Genomic DNA, 23,596 nt, shown 5'->3' with positions numbered 1-23,596 from the left:
TTTTGTAGGTGTAAAAAATTATTTATTTCCTTTTATATACAAGATATATTAAATTAGTAACACATTTTTTTTTGAAAGTCTTTATGTTTTTTACGAAAATTCATTTTTCAACTTGAAGAATTTTGTATGGTTTTGCCAATAAAAAAAAACGAATTTCAACAAGGTGTGATTAAGATGGTTGCATTATGAATTAAGGATATAAAAAACAATGAAAAGAATACACGTGGCTTAATTTTAAGGAAATTGTGAAGATATTTCTGCATCTTTGTGTTTGTTCTGTGAGTTTCTTCTAGAGAGAATAAAGTGAGATTTTTTATGTGAATTTGCAATTCGCGTATTTTGTTAATTATTATTAAGCAAATTGAGAAGCTTATTCTTTTTCGCTAAAGCCGACTTCTGATACTCCCCCAGAGACTATAAGAAAAAAAAGAAAAAGAGAATAAAACTTAAAACCGTTTAACGGTATTCGCGTTAAGTCTGGTAAGTCTTATGCACATTTTTGGGTTTAGGCGAGATTGTTTTTAGAACCTAATCACGATTTTATCACCAAGTCTTAATTAATACTCAAAATATTGTTGAAGAATCCAAATTTTTCTTCATTTTCTTTAATCGACTGACAGATTTTCTAGATCCGAATTGTCCGAATTACAGAATATTTTGTTATTCAAATGAAACCTCATTTTGCCTAAAAGTTTAAGTTTCAAAACTTTTAGTTTAAAGCCTAAACCCTACTTGTACACAAGACTTTATTAATGTATTTTCATATCTCTCTTTTACCTCAACGTCAAATTCACGACTAAGAATGTCCTTGGCCTCTTCATTCTTCCAAATAAGCGTAGCGAGTGTTGGGTAATAGTAGATGGACATTTCATTTGGCAACTTAACAATACTTTTCACCACTGACAGTTGTTCCGTAATGATTAAATTCTACATTTTTGCCAAATAGAAAAATATTATTTTAATCCCTCCCGAAACATTTGAACGAACAAATAAAATTAATAAAAGAAAATTTAAATAAAAACTTACCTGGTTCTTCGAATTGTTAACGCAGAAATACCCTAGTGTGCTCAGAAGATCAACAATCACAGCCTGAGTTTCGCCTTTCACATCGGACTTAGGGCCACAATACTTAAGTAAAATTGCTATAATATCTAGGAATTTCAGGGATATCACTTCCTCCGAGAGAACTTTCTGCAAAAAGAAAATTAAAATTTATTGATTAACTTTTACTTGAACACCATCAAGTTGAAGGGAATAAAATTAAAATTAATTTTACGTTTCACCACACAAAAGAGTGATAAGTAAAGAGATTTCTTTTTTATTAACTTTGCTGCAAGTGGATGTATAATAAAATTTATTTTGCAATTCGAGATGAGTAAAAAAGTGTGTCTGTATATTTGCATAAGAGCGGCATCAGGAGGAATTTTCCATCCACAATATTTGATTAGAATACCCCCAAATATAATAACTTCCAGATTGTTTGCACAGTTCTCATTGCTTTTCCATCCCACACAGATGAATCTATTCTAAATATATACATATTCAGTATTGGAGTGAATGTGAGTGCATTCGATTTTCTCTTTTTTTTTTAGTTACTCCCTCAAACTCCTTTCTTTTTTTGTAGGAGTGTCCCCACGTTGTAAAGTATAACGAAAGCCCCCTACTATTTTTTACATAAGAAGAACAATGATGATATCTAAAGATTAGGACATAAAATGAGGTTTTCTTAGCTATAATTTCTTTTTTTTTTATAATTCCAACTTCAATGAAAATCTTTTCTGAAAATATCGTTTTACAAATAAAAATATCTGAGACATGATAATAATTGATTTTCTAATGAATAAAACTCTTCAAGTTTCGATATAATTAAACAAACACTTCTCACCTAAAGGAGTCTCCTTTTGAGAACATTTTCTATTTACTTTCTTATTAGAATGTCTAATATTCTTCATCCCTCTGTATTTAATTGTTAAATATAATTCGACAAAATTTGATTTTAATCATTTTAAAATAATATTGATAAAAGTGAATACGCAATAGAATATTCAGAGTGAGGAGGACGCTTTTAACCCTTCTATGAATTAAGAACGAGCTTGGGATGCGTTCAAATGGGCAAAAAAGGGGGTACGGGGTGTGGATGGAATATCCACACAAGAGGACAATGTATATTGGCTTGATTGACAATTTATCCTTCAATATGTGTGTAAATTTATTCAATTTCAGTATCCTCATCCACTTTGGCGTCAATTCCAATGTAAACACCATCCACAATGGACACATTTGAGAGTCATAAAGGGGTTCTCTACACCACACACAAATAAATTATCTCCCACTAAAATGTTTGATAGCACCAAACATTTTGCAAATTTTGGGATAAAGCTCCATCCATTTGGGATTTCCGCTCCCTACAAACCCCACTCCACTTCAGGGGAAATCTTCATCTTGGCAAAAAAAAATCTTCTTTAACGGAAAAGAAGGAAATGCTTCTTCATTCATATTTTGCGTATTTTTGTAACGTAAAGCATAATGCCTGAAGAAAAATATTATATTTCTGTCATAGCTAATTTTCCTTTGAGACATAAGAGTGAAAAGTCAAGTAAATATTGTTGAAAGGATGGTAAAGGAAAAATGCGCATCTTTGAAAAATGAAATATTAATAATAAATAATGTTTACAAAACCTTTCATCAACTCGTGATGTGTGGAAAATCTTAGTATATGTATTGAGATTTTCTTAAATGTGCAGAAATCTAGTAATAGAAGGAAAAGATTGTTGCCAACAAAGTCATAAAACTGTCTAACCCTTCAATGGCGAGCATTATTCATAAAAAACATTTATATCTTTTTATTTTTTTAACGGTCTTTGGTGAAAATAATCAAATTGATAAAAACAATTCGTGAATAAAAGAGTACAGTGGGACCCCAGTACAACGACCACTTGGTTATACTAATCTCGCGCATTGAAAATTATGAGTGTGAAAAGTACATTTAAGTGGTCGTTGTACTGGGGCCCACTGTATCAGCTTATGGTCCTTAAATGGATCTTAGAAATATATTTTTTTAAAACAACATAACCTAAAAAAATGATTTGACTCCCGACTTTATAATATAACGAAATGTAAAGATTTGATCGTTTTTGAATAATAAAATTAAAAAAAAATTATTCTCTTTTGTAAATGAAACAACAGAGCCTGAAGAAGACAATAAATTTATCGAAATGTCACATAAGAGCATCTGGTGCCATCTGACTGTACTTAAATCCGAGAGGAAGAGAGAGCTCTTTTTACAAATTTATTTTGAAAAGACAATTCCTTGTTTTAGCAAAATGGCAAAATGGTATAACAAAAAACTCTATGATGGACCATCCAATACATACATAAATTAATCTTCTGAAAATTATTTCGCCTCTCAACGAAAACATCCCACCATCAAATATAAAATTCGGTTTATATTTTTTTCCATACTTTTTTTTATCATATTGTAATCTCATCTGTTCCCTGAAATAAATTATTAAAATTTAATAAATCATATAGAAACCTAAATCAAAAGCCTGTCATGAAAAAAAACACGCAAATAGACATCAAAAGATTCTGAAATAATGTAATTATTTTTTTGGGAAATGCACTGAGAAGGAAGAAAAAATCATTCCAACGTGGCCCTTCAATTTATATTTGGGAATCTTCGAAGCGATTTCTCCCCTTAATTCCGAATCGTACCAACAAAACAGGAAAATGATAACACGATATTTACTTTAGTGGTTGGATTTTCCAACCCATATTGTTGAGATAGACAAACACGGGGGTACATGTTTAACTCAATCAATAGGGAAGAACAAACAGTAGCATAATATACAGAGAAGAACTCCCTCATACACACACAGCAAATGGCAAACGAGAACATTGGTAGAATAAATAAAATATATACCAATTTTCTTCATTTGCGTCCAATTTCAAATTTTCAGGAATGAATTAATGAGAAGATTTTCTTTTACAAAGTCCATCGATATGAATGATGTTCAATAATATTCACATCACAGAAAAATGCCTTACAGGGTTAATTATGTTAAAACATTTGAGCCTCTGAGCATAGAAAGAGCATTAAAAGCCCTGCTGAAGCTCGAGTGAATCTGAAAATTTTACCATGAGCCTGAAATTTTTGCCGTGAATCTGTGCCGAGTCTCAACATTTTGTGTGAATCTTATGAAATATCACTGAGTCTCTTGATATTTCTTCAGTGAATCGACTTTTAAGGCTTTTGAGAAGGCCTGGACAAAGTCATTCTTTTCAACGTTGAGAATTATCTTCATTTTAATTAAAAGATTAAGATTTAGGACTTAATACGCGGTGTAAAATTAAAAATGTAATTTTCAGAGAATTAAAATAAATCAAAAATACGAAAATATAGGTAATTGATAGATTAATTATTTTATCAGAACATCGCTGGAAAGCAGTGCTGTTTTATTTTTTGCAAAAATATGTAATTAATGTTTTCTTGTTCGTACAATACACGACGTTAATATTTTTGAAAAAAATGGAAAAAATATTTATTAAACGTGGACCATAATGTTTTGGAGGACAATTGTGTAGTAAATAAGATAAGAAACAAAAAAAATATTTTAACCAAAAACTATACCTACAAAATGGAAAAAAATAAGCTGAACTAACCTGAAAAGTACCGAGATCCGCATTAGCCAATGTCACGATTAAATTGAATGTCGCTGCAGCCAGGGAGACAGTTCTCGGTGGAATACATTCGCCTATTCGTGAGAAAAAGGAGATCAAAATTGAAGAAAAAAAAATACAAAACATGACAAAGCCCGCCCATAGTGTTTGTTGTATCAGAAAGATCATAGAGTCAATTAAAAATTCATGTGAAATATTGTTCTCTTCCCTCTCTCACTGCTTTTTTTTCTCATCTTCATGTTTAATGAAAACAAACATCTTCTGAATTTGATGATTCCACGGCGGTTTTCGTGAGAATTTCATTTGTATATTTTTTTTCATTCAATTTTTCTGTTCATATTTGATCAAACAAATTGCCATTTAACTTACCAATTGGTACTATTGTGGAGTGAAGGAACGCAATGGAGCCAAAGAGTTCAGTCTGTTGGGCTAGAGAGAGGAATTTCGTGGGATCATTTGGTCCTAAATGGGAGAGATGAAATAAAAGAGATTTTTAGTAGGAATTTAAAATCAATTTGATTGAATGAACTACTTCTAAATAAATATTTTCATTCAATTCATTGAATTTTTGAGAAAAAAAAATTAAAAGAAAAACTTTTTTTTACCTTTGGGGCAGATTTCTGCAAACTTCGTTAGCAGTCCAAGAGTTGCAAGGAGTGAGAGTACCACACTTTGATGACTTTCAACGGATTCATGGATTTTTGTACACCGTCTTGTAAGTGTCTCAATTAAGCCAATTAAAACGGCATAGCTGAAAAGATGAAATGGCAAAAATTGAGAACCAACAACTTCGCTGCAACAAAAGAATTTATTTATTTGTCAATGGAAGACGATGGAGGTTTTATGAAGACCTCAAATCGTGGCACTTGAAAGCAAAATTATGTGAATCTCTGAACTATGTTGCATCGCCAAACCATGCACAACATACACGATGTGAGTTCTCACACACTTGGGAATCCGCGCTGGATGTATTTTCTTTTTTTCTCTCGCTCTCTCTCTCTCTCAGTACTGTGTGTGGTGTGAGATTCCAAAGAGCTCTGAATTAATCGTGACAAATGCACCATAGAATCCTCCTTGTAAATCTCTCACACTTCTTGTGCGGAAGCACCATGAGAATTTTCAACATCAATGCACATGACACTCTCAAGTGGGTGGGTACACATACACTCTGTGAAACAGGGTGGAGAAATCCCAAATCCACTTCTTTTTTATTTTATTCGACCACCCTGGCGTGACTATGAATTAAGCTAAGGGGTGTGATTGAAAATATATATACTTAGAACGCAAATTTAAATCAAAAAGAGTTTTTTTTTTGTTTTCAAACGAGACAACCTTTAAAATGCTTTATTTTCTTAGGTGTCACCAAAATGTGATTCACCGCCAAAAGGGGAATTATACTTGAGACTGATTTGGTGGATGGATTGAGGAGAAAGGATTTTATTGGGGATGTGTTTGAGTAAATATTGTACCAAGTGTCAAATACACACGATACTTAGCAAATCCAACGATTTCGTTATTTAGTGATGGAAGAGGAAAAACTTTGTTGCCAATGCTATGTGCACTGCACAGCATCCTGAACTTGTGCTGATTTAAGAAAATTCACGCGAAGAATTACTTAAAGTGCTAAATTTTAAGAAAAAAATGAAATGGTTTCAATTTTAATAAAGTATTTTAACGGTTTTGTAATAAATCAACATCATATTTATCGGAAAAAATTCTCAAGAGCCAATGCAACATTTTTTACTTTCCTAGTAAACAAATTTTGTCAGCCATTGATCAATAATTGAGTTCAATATTGAGTCAATATAGGTCCGCATAGATGATCAATAGTTGATCAATCAGATTGATAAACAATAATTGATCAATATTTAATCAATCAGATCGATGGACAATAATTGGTCAATAGGCGATCAATTAAATTGAAAGACAATTATCGCTCAATTTGTAATTAATCTGATTGATTATCAATAATTGATCAATAGTTGATCAATCAGATTGCAGGTCAATAAATGATCAATCAGAAAAAATTATTGCTGCGCAAGGATTTAAAAATCAACTTCTTTAGTTAATATTGAAATTATCAGGCATGGAAAACTCATGTAGTGTAGAAGAAAATAAGAAGACGGATTTTCGGTCGTTTTTAGGCTAATTATTTTTTATTCTTTGCCGACTTTTCGGACTGTATGAGTCCTTCCTCAGGGTCTACAACATTTAGGCCATGTAGTTTATGTTCTCAAATAACATAACTATAAAATATACGTCGAAATTTTTCTATTTTCCTCTTTTTCGTTTGGAAATTTTTCTATTTAGTTTAATAGAAAGTTTTCTTCCCTAAATTATTTTTAAATTAAACATTATAATTTTAATTTACAAGCAATCATCCAATATAAAATTCATTTATTAAAATAATTCATATCCCTATAGGACTTTCCCAAAATAAGACATTAATATTAATCTCCAACAGCGAAGTAAAGAACAACATAAAAAAACATCCCTGTAGGCCCCTCAGTTCTTCTATTCTTCATCACTGCATTAGTTGTCTACCCCCTGTGATGCATAATCAACTCCCACTTTTTCAATCTGAAGCACATAATATTTCATACTCTCATCATCATCTTCCCACATTGCTCTTTTCTTTCTCATCTCACACCCCTCATCCGTGCATTAAGCAACTTTGAATATTTGGCATTTTCATGCGAGGAAATCTCCGCACAGGAGGGGTAGTAGAAATTAGTCAACAAGGGGATATTGGGCTAAAAGTGGCAAGTTGTAGGGACATTTTGGAAAATTGGATTAAGTACTTCTCTCACAGTCTCAATGTGAGCACAAGAGAGTACAAAATCCATTTAAATTTTCCAAGGGAGCACAACCATGTGCTTCGTATTATGCAAATTCAAACTATATGCATAAAATCACACATCTCAAAAAAACAACAAATCGCCATAATCCCCATTTGCTTCATTTTGCAAATCCTTCCGTCGTGGATTTTATTTGTCTTCATACATTGCGCGTTTTAGAATTTGTGGTGCTAACATACTTCAACTTCAAGAATCATTCAGGAGTATAGGTATCGCACTGATGAGGAGAAGTGTCTCAAAACATACAGCGTATTATGTGTACCAGAAAGGGCCCCCTATTCGAGTGGCAAACCATTCAATTGGCGGTGATTCTTTGACTCTCCATTGACGCGAGTTAGACAAAAAAAGGGCACCAATTGATACTCGATTGCATTGTTGGCACACTTTTGCTATATATTTTGTACCAAATACATACATAAGTAGTGGCCTGGCCTTTGAGTGGCAATTTTTATACTCAAAAGTGACGCACAATTGTCACTGAAATTCAATCGGGGAACAGAAGAAACGTCCAGATTGAAAATCTCTCTGTGAGAGGAAATTTCAACATCTGTCCACGTTACGCTTCATAGATTGAATTCGATCAAAAGGATCAGAGTACTGTGAATGGGATATTCATTGCACCATCGGACTTTTTAATTCCCTTAAGTATGTTATATATGTGGAGGAAGTGCTGTGTTTATTGGTAAACTTTTCGAGATTTATAGGTTTGTGATGAAGGAAACTAATAAAGGGATTTTCCAAGAATTTTTCTTATTAAAGTATTCTCGAAAGAAGAGAATTCTTTATTTTTTTTATCTTACTTCAGGAATTTCTGTAAAATTCCTTCAAGATAACAAAAGAAACTAAAGACCTTAGATTTCCTATAACAATATTAACAATTAAACTGGAAAATCTGGATTAAAATAAATCATAAAAAACCTTCCAAAAACCAAAAAAAAAAATGATAATAATAAACAATTTTCAACACATAATCATGAGATTTAAAAAAAAAAGAACATTTGGTTTTAATCCCTCGTTCGACTTCAAATAAAACTCACCCCTAAATATAAATGAATCACTTCAAAATTAACATCATCATGAAGTGATTCTTCGTTTGCAGAGCTGAAATGTGGCTTTTCCATGGAATTGTATAATGAAATGCAAATAATGCCCTGAGCATAGTGCGATTTAATACCTCCTGAAAACAGAAGGTAAATTCCACCCCGGAGGGAAATTCGCACAAGAGATTCGGTATGATGATGAGAGCTGTGTATATACACACGAAAGAGATCCTGAGGGAGAAACCCGAAAATTTTTGGGGGTGTGATTCACCCGCAGGATGTTACTTAACTCCTCAACCCTTTTAACTCTCATTGCCATTCCTCTCAATCTCTCAAGGACTCTTCCTTTGCCTCCACTTTTACCCCTTTCACCAGGTAGGATGTACATCACACTCCCCACATAATAATTAATATTAAATAATCATCTTTGAATCCCCCACGCACGTACCTCAAGCAAAAATATCACACTCAGAAGCTTTTCAACTACATAATTTTGAGAGCAGAAAGAGCCCAAAGAATTCCATGGAAGTTGTATGCGTGTAATTGAGATGTCAAAATATTTAACAAGGAAAAGAAATCCCCGAGAGAGTGGCCACAGTTGTATTAATAAATACCAGAAGCAGCTGAAAAGGTGTTAGAATTTCAGCCATCCTCAATGGGCCAAAATTTTGTGGTTCTCCCGGAGAAACATCATGGGGCACACAGAGCATTGGCACCATGCTGAGAGTGTAAAATTGATGATGATCACATAATGATGCGTGTAGATTATTCATGGTACATTTAAAATACCCATATTAAGCCCCTTTTCCACACTCATCCTCCTAAACATTCACCTCTCGCTCTCTTACTCTGTTTCGCGCCACTTCTGCTCTTTCTCTGCTCTGCATTTGATTGACTCATCTTCATTGTTTGCACATGTCGCAAATTTCTATTAACACTCGGAGGACTTTACTGGTAATTGGTACCAATTGAAACCTTAAAATCGTCACAGAATAAAATCTATTGGACCTATCTCGATGAATTTAGCATCTATGTGTAGGGAATTTTAATTACTTTAAGATAGCAGAAAGAAAATCTCGAGAAAAGTCTTTTCTTTGGAAGATAATTGAGGTCAAAGTCAGAATCCAACGTGGAGGATCAAATTGGTAATAAGTACCAGTCAAAATCTCATATATTTTAGCCATGGTTTTGAGGTTATGTTTACCCATATTTCCCAAATAGAGTACTCTTGTTCACTTTTCATCGGTGAAAATCATTAATATGGACTATTTTTATTGCCGAAAATGACTAAAAAGTTACTTGAATTATCAAAGTTTGTGATGATTTAGGCGCAATAATAAATAATGCAGAATTGTAGCTAAAAAAGTCGTTTGAATTGGCAATTTTGCATCGATTCTACGCAATTTTTTTTCAGTGACGATTTTCTAAATTAAATATTTAGTAATTCGGTGTAGGAATGCTTAAAGGAGATTGAGAATTAGTGAAACTTTCGATCCTTGTTCAATAAACTGATTAATAATTAATTATTGAGCATATTTTATCAACTGGTACTTATTACCAATTTGATCCTCCGCGTTGTGCCAAATGTTGGGTCCTCCAAGTGTTAACAAACATTTGGTCTCGCACCACAGGGTGACAATGTGATAAAAAAAATCAGAATGCATACACCAAAATGTTTCAAAAAAGGAAAATCTAAAAAGAACGGAAACCTAGTCCACAGAAAATGAAAAAGAATAATAAAGTTCATCAAAAGGTTAATTTGAGAAATTGAGAATAATTCTACGCGGAACATAAGAAACTAGGAAGTTCTATTAGAATGTGAAAAATCTGAAACTAAGTAATTCGGTTGAACATGAGAAACCAGTTACTCAATAAGTTAATATAATTTTAAAAAAAACGATTCCGCAGAACATGAGAAACCTGAGAAAATCTGCAAATCTTATAAGATATGTTGAACTAATTCAACTAATTCCATAAAACTTGAGAAATAAGAAACATGATCCGAAGACATAAAATAATAAGAAAAAAATTACCAGAGAAGATGAAAAATTTCGAAAAATGGTTTCTCTAAACACGAAAAATTAGAAAAATTAGGTTTCTTATAAATAATGCATAAAAGTAAGAAAGAACAATTCCGCAAAATACGAGAAACTAGTAATTTAATCCCAAAAAATAATTTTAAAATAAATGAATCTTTATTAACCCTTTAAGGTTCATTTTGGCTCATACGCTGACCCAAAGACTCGATTTTGAAAATGTTTCATTTTGTATATAGTTATTTTATGAATATTGAGTCCAAATTAGTACAAGACTATGTCTTTACAATCCCTGATCATTTTATGACCACAAAAAGACATTCCCAAGGACTCATAGGATCAGGAAGGTCGAAAAACTGAAAATATTTGACTTGGGATTTTTTACCAAAAATGTCGTATTTGAGCTCAAAAGAACCGCCAAAAATTATTTTTAGTTCAATCAGCTCGCTAGATTGATCGCAGACCTTAAAGGGTTAACGAAATATATTCATAAAAAATTCAATTCAAAAATTTATTTAGTTCGGTAGAATTCTGCAAAACTTGACCTATTAAGTTCTGATTAAAATCCCAAAGTAAATGGCCTAATTTTAATTCAGCAAGATTTTTTGAGGTAACACCCTGTATTTAAAAAAAAAGTCCATCCAAATTCAAATAAGGGTCACATGGTTATGCTTAAAAAAAATGTTTCCTCACCATTGCTGTATCATTTGTGAGAGATATCATAAAAAGGGGGTTGATTATGTGCTGTGAGGAGGGTTGAGGAGCAAAAGCCTCTGCGAAGAGGGAGACAAGGGTCGAAATTGAGCATCAGACAATGAGTATGACAGAAGGATGATCATACTGTGTGTAAATAAATATCAAATCACTCCTCACAGTATGTTACCGATTCAGTGTCTCTATTAAAATCACATTTTTGGCTTATGATATCTCACTCATCCCACCGCACATACTGCCATTTATTATTCCAGTTGGTCCTCTCTCCATGCTCAAGTACCTCCGCGCCTGTGAGGGGTTTTTTTTATTCTCCCAACTTCTGCTGACACTTTCTCCTCAACTCTTTCCACACGCGAGGGACATGACTTTACCCACCACAACCAAATGGAACACCTCCCGCTATAACGCCTGAGATGTCGAGGAATTTTCTGAATATGCTGCAGGAAGTCTGTATGACACGTTGTCATAATTCTCTGAGACATTGTAATTGTCTAATTACTGCCAGTTAATGCAAAGAAAAAAATCTTAAAAAATAAGGAAAATGGAGAAGAAAATAACTATCGAATTTAGAAGCTGATTTTTCATCTCTTGAATTTCATTCTCAAATCCGATAAGATCCATCTGGCATGAAAAGGAAATTCCAATATTATATTATTTCTGGCTTAAATAGACACTCAACTTGTGTGGGCAAAAATTTGAGGAAAAGTTCACCAACTGACTCCTTTCCTGACACTTTCAAAATGTGCCACCGTGAGATGTGAAACATTCCTCCTGCTCATTGATATTTAAAGAAATTTCCACTTGGAAAAAAAATCACTCTAGGTGGCCCAATCCTAAATGGATGATGTGGGCATAACATCTTCTTCCTATTTGTCCGCCAAAATGTCATGCTTATCTGTCTTCTTGGGAGTTCTTTGAAAAACTTCTTCATTATATTTTACCAGTAGAGATGAGAATCAAACTCCTTGAATTTCTCTATATATTAAAGAAATTTGAAAACTCTGTGGATGTTAAAGTATCCAATGGAAGTTGAAGAGAAAATCTAATTTCCATTCAAATTTCATCACAACAAACTCTTCTGTCTTTGCTTCCTCTTTTCCAAAGTAAAACAATGAACTTCTCTATTTATCACTTAAAATTAAATTAATACACAGAGAGATGTACATGAAAAAAGAACACCGAGTGCTAAAAAAAATTTAATTAGAAAAACAATAAAGTTTCTCTTTGTTTTCCAACTTCCAACTCAACTTGAATTTTGTGTTTCTATTTCTTTTCTTAATTTATTTATTTTCAAAGTAAAATTGGAAAATTCCATTCCAAATTGGCCTAATTAGTGTTTTCTTTTATTCTAAAAATTTTATGTTAAGCTATTAGTCATCATAGATGGTTAATAGGATTATTTTTTTATCATAGAGTTTGTAGCTCTTTGGCGATTTCAGTGCACTGAAAAAAATAGTTTGTATTTGAGTTTGTCAAAGTTTGTAACTCCCATACATTTTTTAACAAACATGGAAGTGAAAAGGAGTCAAAGCCCTTTTTTGTCAAAGGAGATTACTTTTTAATCTCCAAGTTTGTTATTTAAAAAAATAATACCCAAGTTTGTAGAAGCTTGTAATTGTTTGTAAAAATTTGTAAGAAAATCCGCGTAGCCCCCTTTACAAACCTTAGCAAATCATTACAAGCTTGTTTATTTCATTTTGTTACTTTTAAAATAAGAGACATTCTTTTAAATGTACATCAAAATTTATTTACATATAACGTATTTTCTATTATAACAAAATATTATGTTTTACATATTTCAAGCATTTTTAAGCATAACCTACAGTATGTAGAGCTGCACGATTGAGATACAGTGGCATGGTGGGCATTCATCGGTCTTTCCATTGACCAAATCTTCCTTCCAGGGGCTTTGTGCAGCTTCTGGAGGTTCATCTGATGATTTTTCCACTCAAAAAAAATTGTATCCTTGTAGCTGCTTGGGTGAAGATCAAGCCGAAGTCACTGTCCCTGAGTTTCTCCAGAAGCTTGATTGTTATTCCATTTTCTGAATATAAATATGAAAAAGAATGTTCAGTCGGAGGATGATGCCATATATTATAAGGGTTATGTTAAAAAATTTTACCTTTTAGTGGCGCCCCAGGAACCCTAAACTGCAGACAAACGATACTTGGGATCCACCACGAAATCGTAAAAAAATCATACTCCATTTTCCACAGAAATTCAATTTTTTCGGTATTTATTCTTAATTTTTCAACGGCGTTACTTCTGATGAAAATGCATTAATTAACAAACCTTTCAACAAACTTTTTCAAAATTGTTTGTTAAAACTTGTTAAGGCACCAAAACAACACACCTTTTAGCAAACTTTATCAAAAATATTTGTTAATGTTTGATTTTATAAACAAACCAGCATACAAACATATTTGTAAAGTTTGTAAAAAGTTTGTTCTTTCAAATTTATTAAAATTTGTTTGCAAAAAATTGTAAAATGTTTGTTAAAGTTTGTACTTTTTTGTATTTTTCTTCAATTTACAAACATTTTACAACCAATGATCTCCAAATACAAACTATGTTTGCTAAATTACACATTTACCTCCAAATTAATATCCTTTAACAAACTTTGACAAACATCGCTACAAACTATTTTTTTCAGAGTGGAACTTAATTATATTGTAGCAGAAAAAAAATCTCCGATAAACGATTTAAAAGTAAAATTCACCAAAAATTTAATAAATTTCGCTTAGGAGAAACCGGGGTAAAAAAAGTCAATTTGCATAAATTCTTATCTGCAGGATTAGATTAGATTATTTATTTATTCATTTGCGATGGAAACTCTCAACTGCGGCAACTGGGACAAAAAATTTTCCTCGATAAGTCATTTTCATGGGAAATTTCCTGGCCTACAAGTTGTCTCAAACCCCTTTTCTCTATCTCCCCGGGAAATATGAGTTTTCGAGCTTTTCCTTAACTCTTCCGCTTGTTTTTAAACTCATCGGGTGAATACAGTCACCAGTGGGGTAAATAAAGTCGGTGGAATTTTCCGACATTTCCAATGATTTTCCACCTTAGAGATTGATAATAGTTGATAACTAAACTTCTCTCCTATTGATCCGCAACAAGAAATTTCATTTTTATATCCACTAAAACAGAGAATTTTGCGATTTTTCCGATTTATAAGTTGGGAGAAATTGGCATTTAAAAATTCTCTACCACCCTCTTTTTACCCCGGTTTCCCCTATATAAAAAAATCTAGTTTATCAACCCAAATACTTCCTGTCCTTTCGTCGTTAATCAATGGTGCAACAACAATGAATTGCTCACAAGCTCTGCCAGAAAGTAGTGTGAAGGAGAGAGGACTTTTCTCTTTTTTTTTTTTTTTTAATAAATTTCCATATGTGCATAATAATTGGGAATTGGGTGTAATTCAGACGGAGAGAGGGTTCGCCTTTTTTTCCTCTTTCACGTCACTCAAATGCATTTCAAAACTATCAAACTCCTGATGCTCATTTTTTTTCCCTCTCACACACACCCCATCTCCCCCGAAGAGTCACGTCTATGAATATATTGGGATATTTTTTATTCCTCACAAATTCATATCGTAAAAATGCGAAAGAGTGTTGAATGAATAATTTTTTTTTTGTTCGGGTCAAACCCCTTTTCCTCCCTCCCCCCCCCCCGCACACCCCATAACCCCACAGAATGTGGCTTTAGTATGGCTTCAAGGGTAGCATATACATAATAATTTTGGGGGAGTACTTAAAGCTCTGACTAAAGTTTGAGGGTGGTGAAACATTTCTTAAAGGTAAGTTGAGCAGAGCAATCTTGCGTAGCGAATTCTCCTCGGGTTACCCTCCCTTAAAGCACACCACCGAGAAGGAAAAGTTGTATCGTTCAATTTTAACTCTCAACCAAAACGAACAGTGGGGGTGCAAGTTGAGGGAAATTTCTCTGGCAACTTGTATTAAAATAGGGGAGAATATAATACAAAAGGGGGATAAAATTTGTTGGTGCGCATGGTTACAACTTCTTCCACTCCATGCACTCACTTCGCATAAATACTCTCGCGCGTCTCTCTACCACTCACCTCATGACATCGGGAAGGCGGTCCAGCAATTTTGGGTGTGACTGCTTCATCGTGAAGGTGGGAGAAAGAGCCACGGTGCAGGCTAGCATGAGTTCGGTTGATAACTCCACGGGTTGCTTCGTGGATTTCTCCTCCGGACACTGCGAACGACAAGAAAAAGGCAGTCAGTCGAAACACTTTATTTTTTTTTTCCTTTTGACTTCAACACCATCTTTCCCACATAATCCTCATCGTGTGGTAACTTCTACGCTCTAGAATTTCCTTTTTTTTTAAACAAAAAAAAAGAATTTCTTTAACTGCTTTTGATTTTCTTTTCGAATTTTCATCAGGACGAAGCATTTCCTGAACATTGATTGAAAGCTTCAGAAACTTTAAGGATATTTATTTATTTTTTCGTCTTTTCTGCCTTTAAATTGAGAAAATTATTAATTAAACTCTCGAAAAAAGGAAAATTCTATCTCAAGTTATCAGCACTTTCTACTAAAAAATCTCTTAATCAGAAAATGTTTTCCTTTAAAGTTTTTAAGTCAGATGTTTTCCTATTTGGCTCAAGCTTTAATTTCATCTTTTTTATCTACATTTTTTACAATCTGATTTTTTTTCTTTTTCAACTTTATCATTTGTTATTTTTTTAAGCTCTTGCTTAACTATAATTTTTAGTCAAAAAAATTCTAGTTGCCATTTTGAAAAAAAAATTAGTTTTCTTTATTTTTTCAAATAACTTTCGAGCTCAGAGCTAAAAAAAATGCATATTTTCCTCATCAAATTACAGTTTTAATGCTGATTATGTGACTAATTTCCTAATTAAATAGAACAAATTCTACTTATGTATTAATTTATTTAAATTTCCTGATCAAATAAAACATTGTCATGACAAAATTTTTTTTCTGATCATGGACGGAATTTACTACTCAGTAAGGCTTATAATTTTTTTCAGTCAGCCTTAAGGTTTTCAGTCAGTTTTTTCAAGTCTAAGATAAGATTTTCAAATTGAAGAACTTGAATTTGATTAAAAATAAATCTTAAATTGCATTAAATAGACAGCAAGTTTATAAAAGTTAAGTCTAGGACTTCATTTTAATATTTATACTTTTTTATTTTATTTTATTTTATTTTATTTTATTTTATTTTATTTTATTTTATTTTATTTTATTTTATTTTATTTTATTTTATTTTATTTTATTTTATTTTATTTTATTTTATTTTATTTTATTTTATTTTATGTAATTTTATTTTATTTATGTTATTTTATTTTATTTTATTTTATCATGGATGGAGTCCTTAAAAAAAGGAAATCTTTTGGGAAGTCTTTTTGATGATTTTTTTTTATTCATTATTTTTTCAATTCACATCCCAATTTATCTTTCTTTGGGCGGAATCCACTACTCAGTCGGGCTTAAAATTTTAAGTCGGTTTTAAGGATTTAAGTCAAAAAGACTTCCCATAAGATTTCCTTTCTTAAGAGCTCCATCCATAATAAAATAAAAAATAAATAAATAAAATAAAAAATAAAATAAAATAAATAAAGTAAAATTAAAAAAATAAAATAAAAATATTATAATGAAGTCTTACATAGACTTAACTTTTATTTTACAATTAAAGATTTATTTTCAATCAAATCATCATCATCACTATGGAACTTTTGAAGGCGCTCAACAACTAGGGCTATATGCGTCAATCAAATCAAGTTCTTTGAATTCTAAATTGAAATCAAGTTCTTTCTTTTCAACTTGAAAATTTTAAAACCGACTTAAAAATTTAAAAAAAAAACTTTAAAAAAAACTGACTCAAAACCTTAAGACCGATTTAAAAATATTAAGTCAGACTGAGTAGTGAATTCCTTAAAAAATTCCTTAAAATCCTTACCTGCAGAGTAACCAGCAACGCATCCAGGAGAGACAATATCGTGTTGCCAAGTATGGCATGCCTTGCTATTTGTGGGCAAATTGAACACAGATTTCTATACAGCTGAACTGCGAGCACCACGGCTTTCTTACTGTACTCCGAATGGGGTTTTATCCCGTCTTCAACTACCTTAACAATGAGCTCAAGCGCATTCAACGAGAGCATGCAGTGAAAATCAGCTGCTTGTGCTTTAGCCACCAGACGAAGGAGTTGTCCTTTAATTAAAATTGCAGAAACATTTATTAAGTTGTTTTAAGTCTTTTTTCTTCACCTTTTGGGGCTTACCAAGTGGCCTTTCCATTCCCTGTGGTCCTCCACCTTTATTCATGATATTGAGGATCTTCGGTACTTCACTATCACGCCGGAAGTGACTCGCAAGTGGAGGCATTTCGGCCAGATATTCAGATGTTCTAAAAGAAATTTGTTAAAAAAAAGTTTTAAAAGTTGGTTAAGAAAAGAAAATTCGCGTTTTTTCTTTACTTGTCAGAGAGCTTCTGACGGAGACGCTTCAATTTCTTCCTGGAAGCTTTATTGGGTTCAATTGAGACATCTGAAACTGTGGACGAAAGATCTCCATCGCAACTACTTTCAGCATTTAGTGCCTGATCGTCTGTATTCCTATTGGGAATCCCCAATTCTTGCGCTCTCTGCCTTATATGTTCAATGTTCTCTTCATGTCTCCTTGCTGATTCCTAAAATTCAATGATTAGCTTGACATCTGAAAAACCACAAATCCTGCTCAATTTTCGTCCTACTTGCTGCTTTTGAATTATCCTCCTTTGAAGCTCTTCTGTTGTTGCTAATTTCTGTGCTTGCAATGCTTGGAGTCTCTCCTCTCTGTCTCTTGCTTTCTCCCTCGCAATCTCCTGTCGCATCTTCTCCTTTTGCTCCTGTAGCTTCCCCACACGCTTCTCTCGTTCTCTCCTGTAATAATTTTTTAAAGAAAAATTAGGAAGGATTCCAGGAAAAATCTAATTTTTGAAATTTGAACTTTACTTAGTCTCCCACATTTGTTCTAAACGTCTTTGACGCTCCTGTTCAAGCTCCAATCTTCGTCTTTCTGCAGCTGCTTCCTTTGCGGCTTTTTCCTCCTATATAGAGAAAACAAATCAGTAAAATCAGAACAGAAAAAACTAATAAAGTTTGTCTAATTGTAAGAAGTGCTTCATACCACACGCTTTTGACGCTCCTGCTCTAGATCCTGAAGTCTCCCTTCATGCTCCTTGCTGGATTCAATAATGTCGAGTCTTTTATTTTGTGCTTCGAGACTCTTAATGAAGGCAATCTCCTTCAGCTTCTCTTCCTCATCGTGAGCCTTCTTCACTTTATCTTTGAGGTATTGCGTACGATTCTCTGCAGCTCTGTGAAGTCTCTCCTCCATTCGCAAACGCTTCTCCTCAATCAGCTGCTGCTTTGCCGCCTTGACATCCTCCACACGTGCCAAAAGCTGCTGTATCTTCTGCGTCTTCTCCTTCTGCAGTGCCTCACGCTTCTCCTGAGCCCTTGTCTGCTTTGCTTGGTACTTCTTCAGTGTCTCATGGAGGGAACGACGCCGCGAGGGGCTCGAGAGTTTCTGATGCAACTCCTGCGCACGACCCGGATGACGTGCAACAAAAGCCTGCAACGTTGCCAAAGTTTCCAGTCTCTCTCCGGACGACATATCCGACAGCAGGGATTGATATTTCATCTCCAACGTCATATTTTCATCAAAAAAATCCATTTCTTCTCCCCCACCCGGCCCATCATTCACAACCAAGTCCAAATCCTCCGTATCAATGAGAACTTCGCAGTCTGTCTCATCAGTTTCCGTATCAACGTCAATTTCCGTATTCTCAAGCTCCCGTATTTGCCGCTCAAGATTTTCCTGCTCTTCCAGAAGTTTCTTCTGATCGTCATCACTCTCCTCGAGATCCTTGTCATCCATCTCATCGCAACTAGACAGATTTATCGTGATACTACTTAGATCCTCAGCAAGGAGTGTCTGAATATTCATGTCCACCTTGGAGATTTCATCATCATCCGGTTCCGGAGTTTTAACTTCAATCAATTTATCCACATTCTTCTTGGATCTTTCCTTTCCGGAATGGAGAGTTTTATTCCTCGAGAGATCAGACTTTTGCCGAACAATCCCATTGACTTTCTTCACAGCTTGATTGGAGGCCTTTGCAGCTGGCACGGATGCCTTGGTGAGAGGAACTTTGGGTTTTGTAGGTGGACTTATTCGTTGATTTTTGCCTGAATCTCCGGATTTTGTCTTGATGGGTTTTCCCTTCTCAGGAATACTTTCGCTTTTCAGAGTGTTTTCCTCGCGATTCTCCTCCGCGGGTGTCTCGTCGAGAAGACTAAGAATCGGAAGGCTCGCATAGCCTGAGGGTTGATTGAAGCGATTGGACCAGTGGAGGCTGGAACGACGTGAACGCGATTTAACAGTCAACCACCCATCATTGGTGTCCGTTGGTAGAGACTTTGGCTCGGATTTGCGATAACTCAGATCTCCACGACTGGATTTGTGCGACGCTACTCCAGAAATGTGCTCAGAGCTGGCTTTTAGGGTACTACTGGAGCTCATCATGTCCTCCTGTGAATACTTCCCGCTACTCCTACCAGGTAGACCTTTCTGTGATGCCGGACGACTATTCTTAAAGTCAATCATCGTACTGGAACGAGCAGAAATCCTCCTGGCTGTATTTGTCGGTACCCCTGGGAATCTCTGGCGATTTTCAATTGTCTTTGGTACAGTCGGAAGTCTACCAGTGCGCTGTATATTTGACACTGTAGACGATTTCTGGATCGTACTACCTCTGGGAGCTGCTGCAGTTGGTGTTGAAGAAGATTTAGCTATGTGGAATGACTGCTGGGACGTGATGGGTTTACGAGCAACAAAAACACGTGGTGGAGGATTTGCGGGCATCTTCCTCACTGGGACGGATTTATTTCTATTCTCCTCACGACAGACGACAATTGAGGAGGTTGGAGATCGTTTTGGAGGCTCCTTCACAGCCGGAACTTTCTTTGTGGATTCATCTTTCTTTTCAGAAACTTCCACAGCGGGCCGTGGTGAAGTAGGCTGCGAAGGAATGGGTTGTGATGTAGCAGGCTGTAAAGCAGGAGGTTGTGGAGAATTCGGTTTTGGTGAAGACATCTGAGTTGCAGGAGGTTGTGGAGGAGTAATCTCTGGTGGAGGAGCAGGGTCTATTTTAGCCGCAACTTCTTCAACAACTTCCGGATTTCCTTGATAGAATCCCTTGATATTGTGCTTCTCCAAGTACATAGCCAATGTGAGGTGATCATCCTCGAGATCCGTTTGAGCAGACTGATCCAATTTCAGTGTCTTCTCAGCCTCTTCCTGCTCCATCAGCTCATTCCAGTCCAAATTCATTGAAATCCTCTTGTCTGTCTCCTCAAAAGGTGCCTCAAGTCCCTTCACAACATCATTTTCCACAGGAGCTTCCTCCTTCCTTACCTCTTCCTTCTTTTCCAATTCATTCTCTCGCTCTGGTGTTCCTTCAATCTTACTCTCCTCCACACTCCTATTGACTATTATTGCTTCCGGTGGTTCAATCTTCTTCGCGGGCTTTGCAGCAACTTTGGACTCTCCCTGCACATGTGCCCTCTGTGATCTCTTCTCCTCACCAGCTGCAGAGCAAGGGCTATTCTTGCCGGAATAATTGGGGCTGGATTTTCCCGAAATTACAGGACTTGAAAGATTTCTCGTTCGAACCTCTGCAAAAGAAAGTTTAATAAATTAATTAAAATTTATATAACTTCCCCCTGATGGACTTTCTTTTAATAATAATTTCACGTTTAATGATTTTCAGTGAGAGTTATGACAAAATGAGAAATTTTCTGCGCCATTATTTTTGGTACAGCTCTGTCTTGTCTGCCAAAGAGAGTTTTTAGCGAATAAAATGAAATTTCTTTGTGAATTTGAATATTTTCTATGATTTCTCACCTTCCTAACTTATCTGAATATAATTTAAATATTTTAAGTTGTGATTTCTTAATAATTTCCCGAAGAAAAATATAAAAATATTCAAACTTACTCGGCACAGGATTACTCTTGCGGACTTCCCAGGCAAGGGAATGCGGTCTGTGTGGCAAGGGTGTGGATTCATAGTCCCAGGAGACACGAAACCACTCGGCCAGAGCTTTAAAATCCCTAATATAGTTCTCAAGCACCAAAATTGTCTCCTGGCATGATGATAGATTCTCATAGCACTCCACTGTCTGGTAAATCTCATTAATCTGCGAAAAGTTCACAAACAAAAAAACCCTCAAAATACTGAATTTCCAGAGATTATTACATCTTCAATTCTAAAACAATAGAACTAACTGCTCTCTTGAGATTGTCAAAAAGTAAGGCCCAGTATCTGGCTTGAAGCTCGGATTTCTTATCCCTTCCCGTCGAGGCACTACGGCTACGAACACTTCGTACCCTCATGGACACAGAATTCTGCAGAGGCTGCTTCCTACCCATGAGAGGCATCTTTGGGGCTGCTGGGGGCTTTCTCAAACCTACAAAAACCAAAGAGAATTTTTTTTTTAAACAAAAAATTAGGAAAGACCTTGACTTTCTTCCCCATCATCTTCACATATAGCTTCCTCCCGGAACTCACTCTGAGCAGACTCCTCCAGAATTCGTCCCTCCATCGTACCATTTATTTCTCCAGCAATCCTAGAAAGTTCCCAGACACACGTTAAATGGGACAATTGGGATTTTTGCGCGCAGAATGCCTTCCGCCCACGAACAAAAAATCAAAGCAATTTCGTGACTCACCGTCTGCAGAGGAAATAAAAGCAAATTAGTGGGAGATTCTCAACGGGCTGTTTTGGGTGCAACACCTGGACACTCTCTGCACCGCACTAATCTCAAAAATACTAATTAAGCACGAAAATTTAAGCAAAATCGCACGTGTTGTGATTTTTTGACGGAAAATTTTGCTTTGTCTCCCCCAATATTTACAAAATATCACTGATATTGCAATTGGTTGAAATTAAGATGAAATAGCGCAAAAATAAAAAAATAATCTTTTTTTGATTAAAACATTTGGATATATCTTGTAAACAAGTACAGAAGTACTTTATTTTCATCTTTACTCAGTAAACAAATGATTGAGCCAATAAACGCTCAATCGCGATTGAATCAATCAGATTGACCAATGATTGATCAATAATTGATGAATCAATTGAACCAGTCTACCGATTGATCAATCATTGGTCAATTATTGATCAATCTCAGGTCATTTCTGATTGCTGATTTGATTATTTCATTTTTGATTACGAGAAAATCAGAACTTTTATTTTTCAGGTGCTGTGTCAAAAAAACACGGTTAGTTTGGCGAATATCGAGAAATTCAGAAATGCCATTCAAATGGGGCTTAACATGGCAAAGCAGAAAGTGAGAAATACCAAGTGCGCCAGAATTGATTTGAATTTTTTTTTAAATACACAAGAAAATACAAAAAAAATGACGCGAACAGAAAAAAAAGAAGAAAACTAATCCTTACGGTCCAACCAAAGCTTTTTGTAAGCAACCGGTATTCATTGTTCTTTCTCACTTGCTCCTTCATATAATGTGTCATATAATACAGTCAAACAAGAAATGCGATTTCTATGTTTTATAACCGCGTTTCTTGTTTGACAGTGACAGCGCAATACACAGTACAGTACAGTTTGACAATGAACAAGTGAGAAAAAAAAATGAAAACGCGTTTCGTTAACAAACGATATTGTCGCCGCCACTGGCGAATTGTGAAAAAGCGCGCCAAATTGTTTCCACAATTTCACCTATATTTATCCGTCTTCATTCCACATTAACTCTCTCTTTCTAAACTCTTTTCCATTGTGGGAGAAATGATCCCAGAAATGCACCGTTTCCCTTTTTCTAATTTTTTGTACAATTTCTCAGTTTATAAAAAGAACTTATGTAATTTCACTTTTTCAATAAAATTTGGCAAGGCAAGTTAAAGTGCAAAATTCTTTGGTTTGTGAAGAAAATAATTTGTGAAAAATAAAGTTCTCGTGTGAAGTGACAGATTGGATTATTATTGGAGGAGATTCAAAGGATTCAAAGAAGTAGGAAGGAACAGCGATCCGAACATTTTCTGGTCATTCTCACCGGAGGAAATCTCTAATAAGTCTGTTACTATTTTTAAGGTAATTTATTGGATTCTTGCTGGGCATATCTCTGGGCTACAATTGTGGGCATTGCAAATTCTAATTCATTTACGAAACATCTTCAAAAGGTAACAACAGTTGTATTATATAGCTTTATGAAAA

General features: G+C 34.6%; 1 protein-coding gene across 1 annotated transcript; it reads right to left on the bottom strand.

Moving 5' to 3' along the window:
* LOC129791785 (S phase cyclin A-associated protein in the endoplasmic reticulum) lies at positions 1-22,280 on the bottom strand. Its single transcript, XM_055830282.1, has 17 exons — positions 22,095-22,280; positions 21,934-21,992; positions 21,651-21,832; positions 21,361-21,562; positions 18,489-21,040; positions 18,314-18,408; positions 18,073-18,241; positions 17,798-18,009; positions 17,603-17,727; positions 17,279-17,532; positions 15,413-15,552; positions 5,286-5,431; positions 5,050-5,142; positions 4,663-4,754; positions 1,027-1,191; positions 778-927; positions 1-414 (listed from the first exon to the last, which is right to left on the bottom strand). The coding sequence occupies exons 2-17, from the start codon at positions 21,965-21,967 to the stop codon at positions 343-345; spliced, it is 4,683 nt and encodes a 1,560-aa protein (XP_055686257.1). The 5' UTR covers positions 21,968-21,992; positions 22,095-22,280; the 3' UTR covers positions 1-342.
* Between the last annotated feature and the right edge of the window lie 1,316 nt (positions 22,281-23,596).

This window comes from Lutzomyia longipalpis, chromosome 3, assembly GCF_024334085.1.
Source record: "Lutzomyia longipalpis isolate SR_M1_2022 chromosome 3, ASM2433408v1".
Classification (NCBI taxonomy): domain Eukaryota; kingdom Metazoa; phylum Arthropoda; class Insecta; order Diptera; family Psychodidae; genus Lutzomyia; species Lutzomyia longipalpis.
The sequence above is the reverse complement of the archived record's forward strand: the minus strand, read 5'-3'. Positions and strand labels throughout refer to the sequence as shown.

What these genes read in the sequence shown, in the direction of transcription:
- LOC129791785 (XM_055830282.1), bottom strand. Translation starts at nt 21,967, where the DNA reads ATGGAGGGACGAATTCTGGAGGAGTCTGCTCAGA. An exon ending in GGATAATTCAAAAGCAGCAA is followed by an intron (nt 18,010 to 18,072) that starts GTAGGACGAAAA and finishes ATTGAATTTTAG; the next exon opens with GAATCAGCAAGGAGACATGA. An exon ending in CGCCTTCCCGATGTCATGAG is followed by an intron (nt 5,432 to 15,412) that starts GTGAGTGGTAGA and finishes TCATCTTTTCAG; the next exon opens with CTATGCCGTTTTAATTGGCT.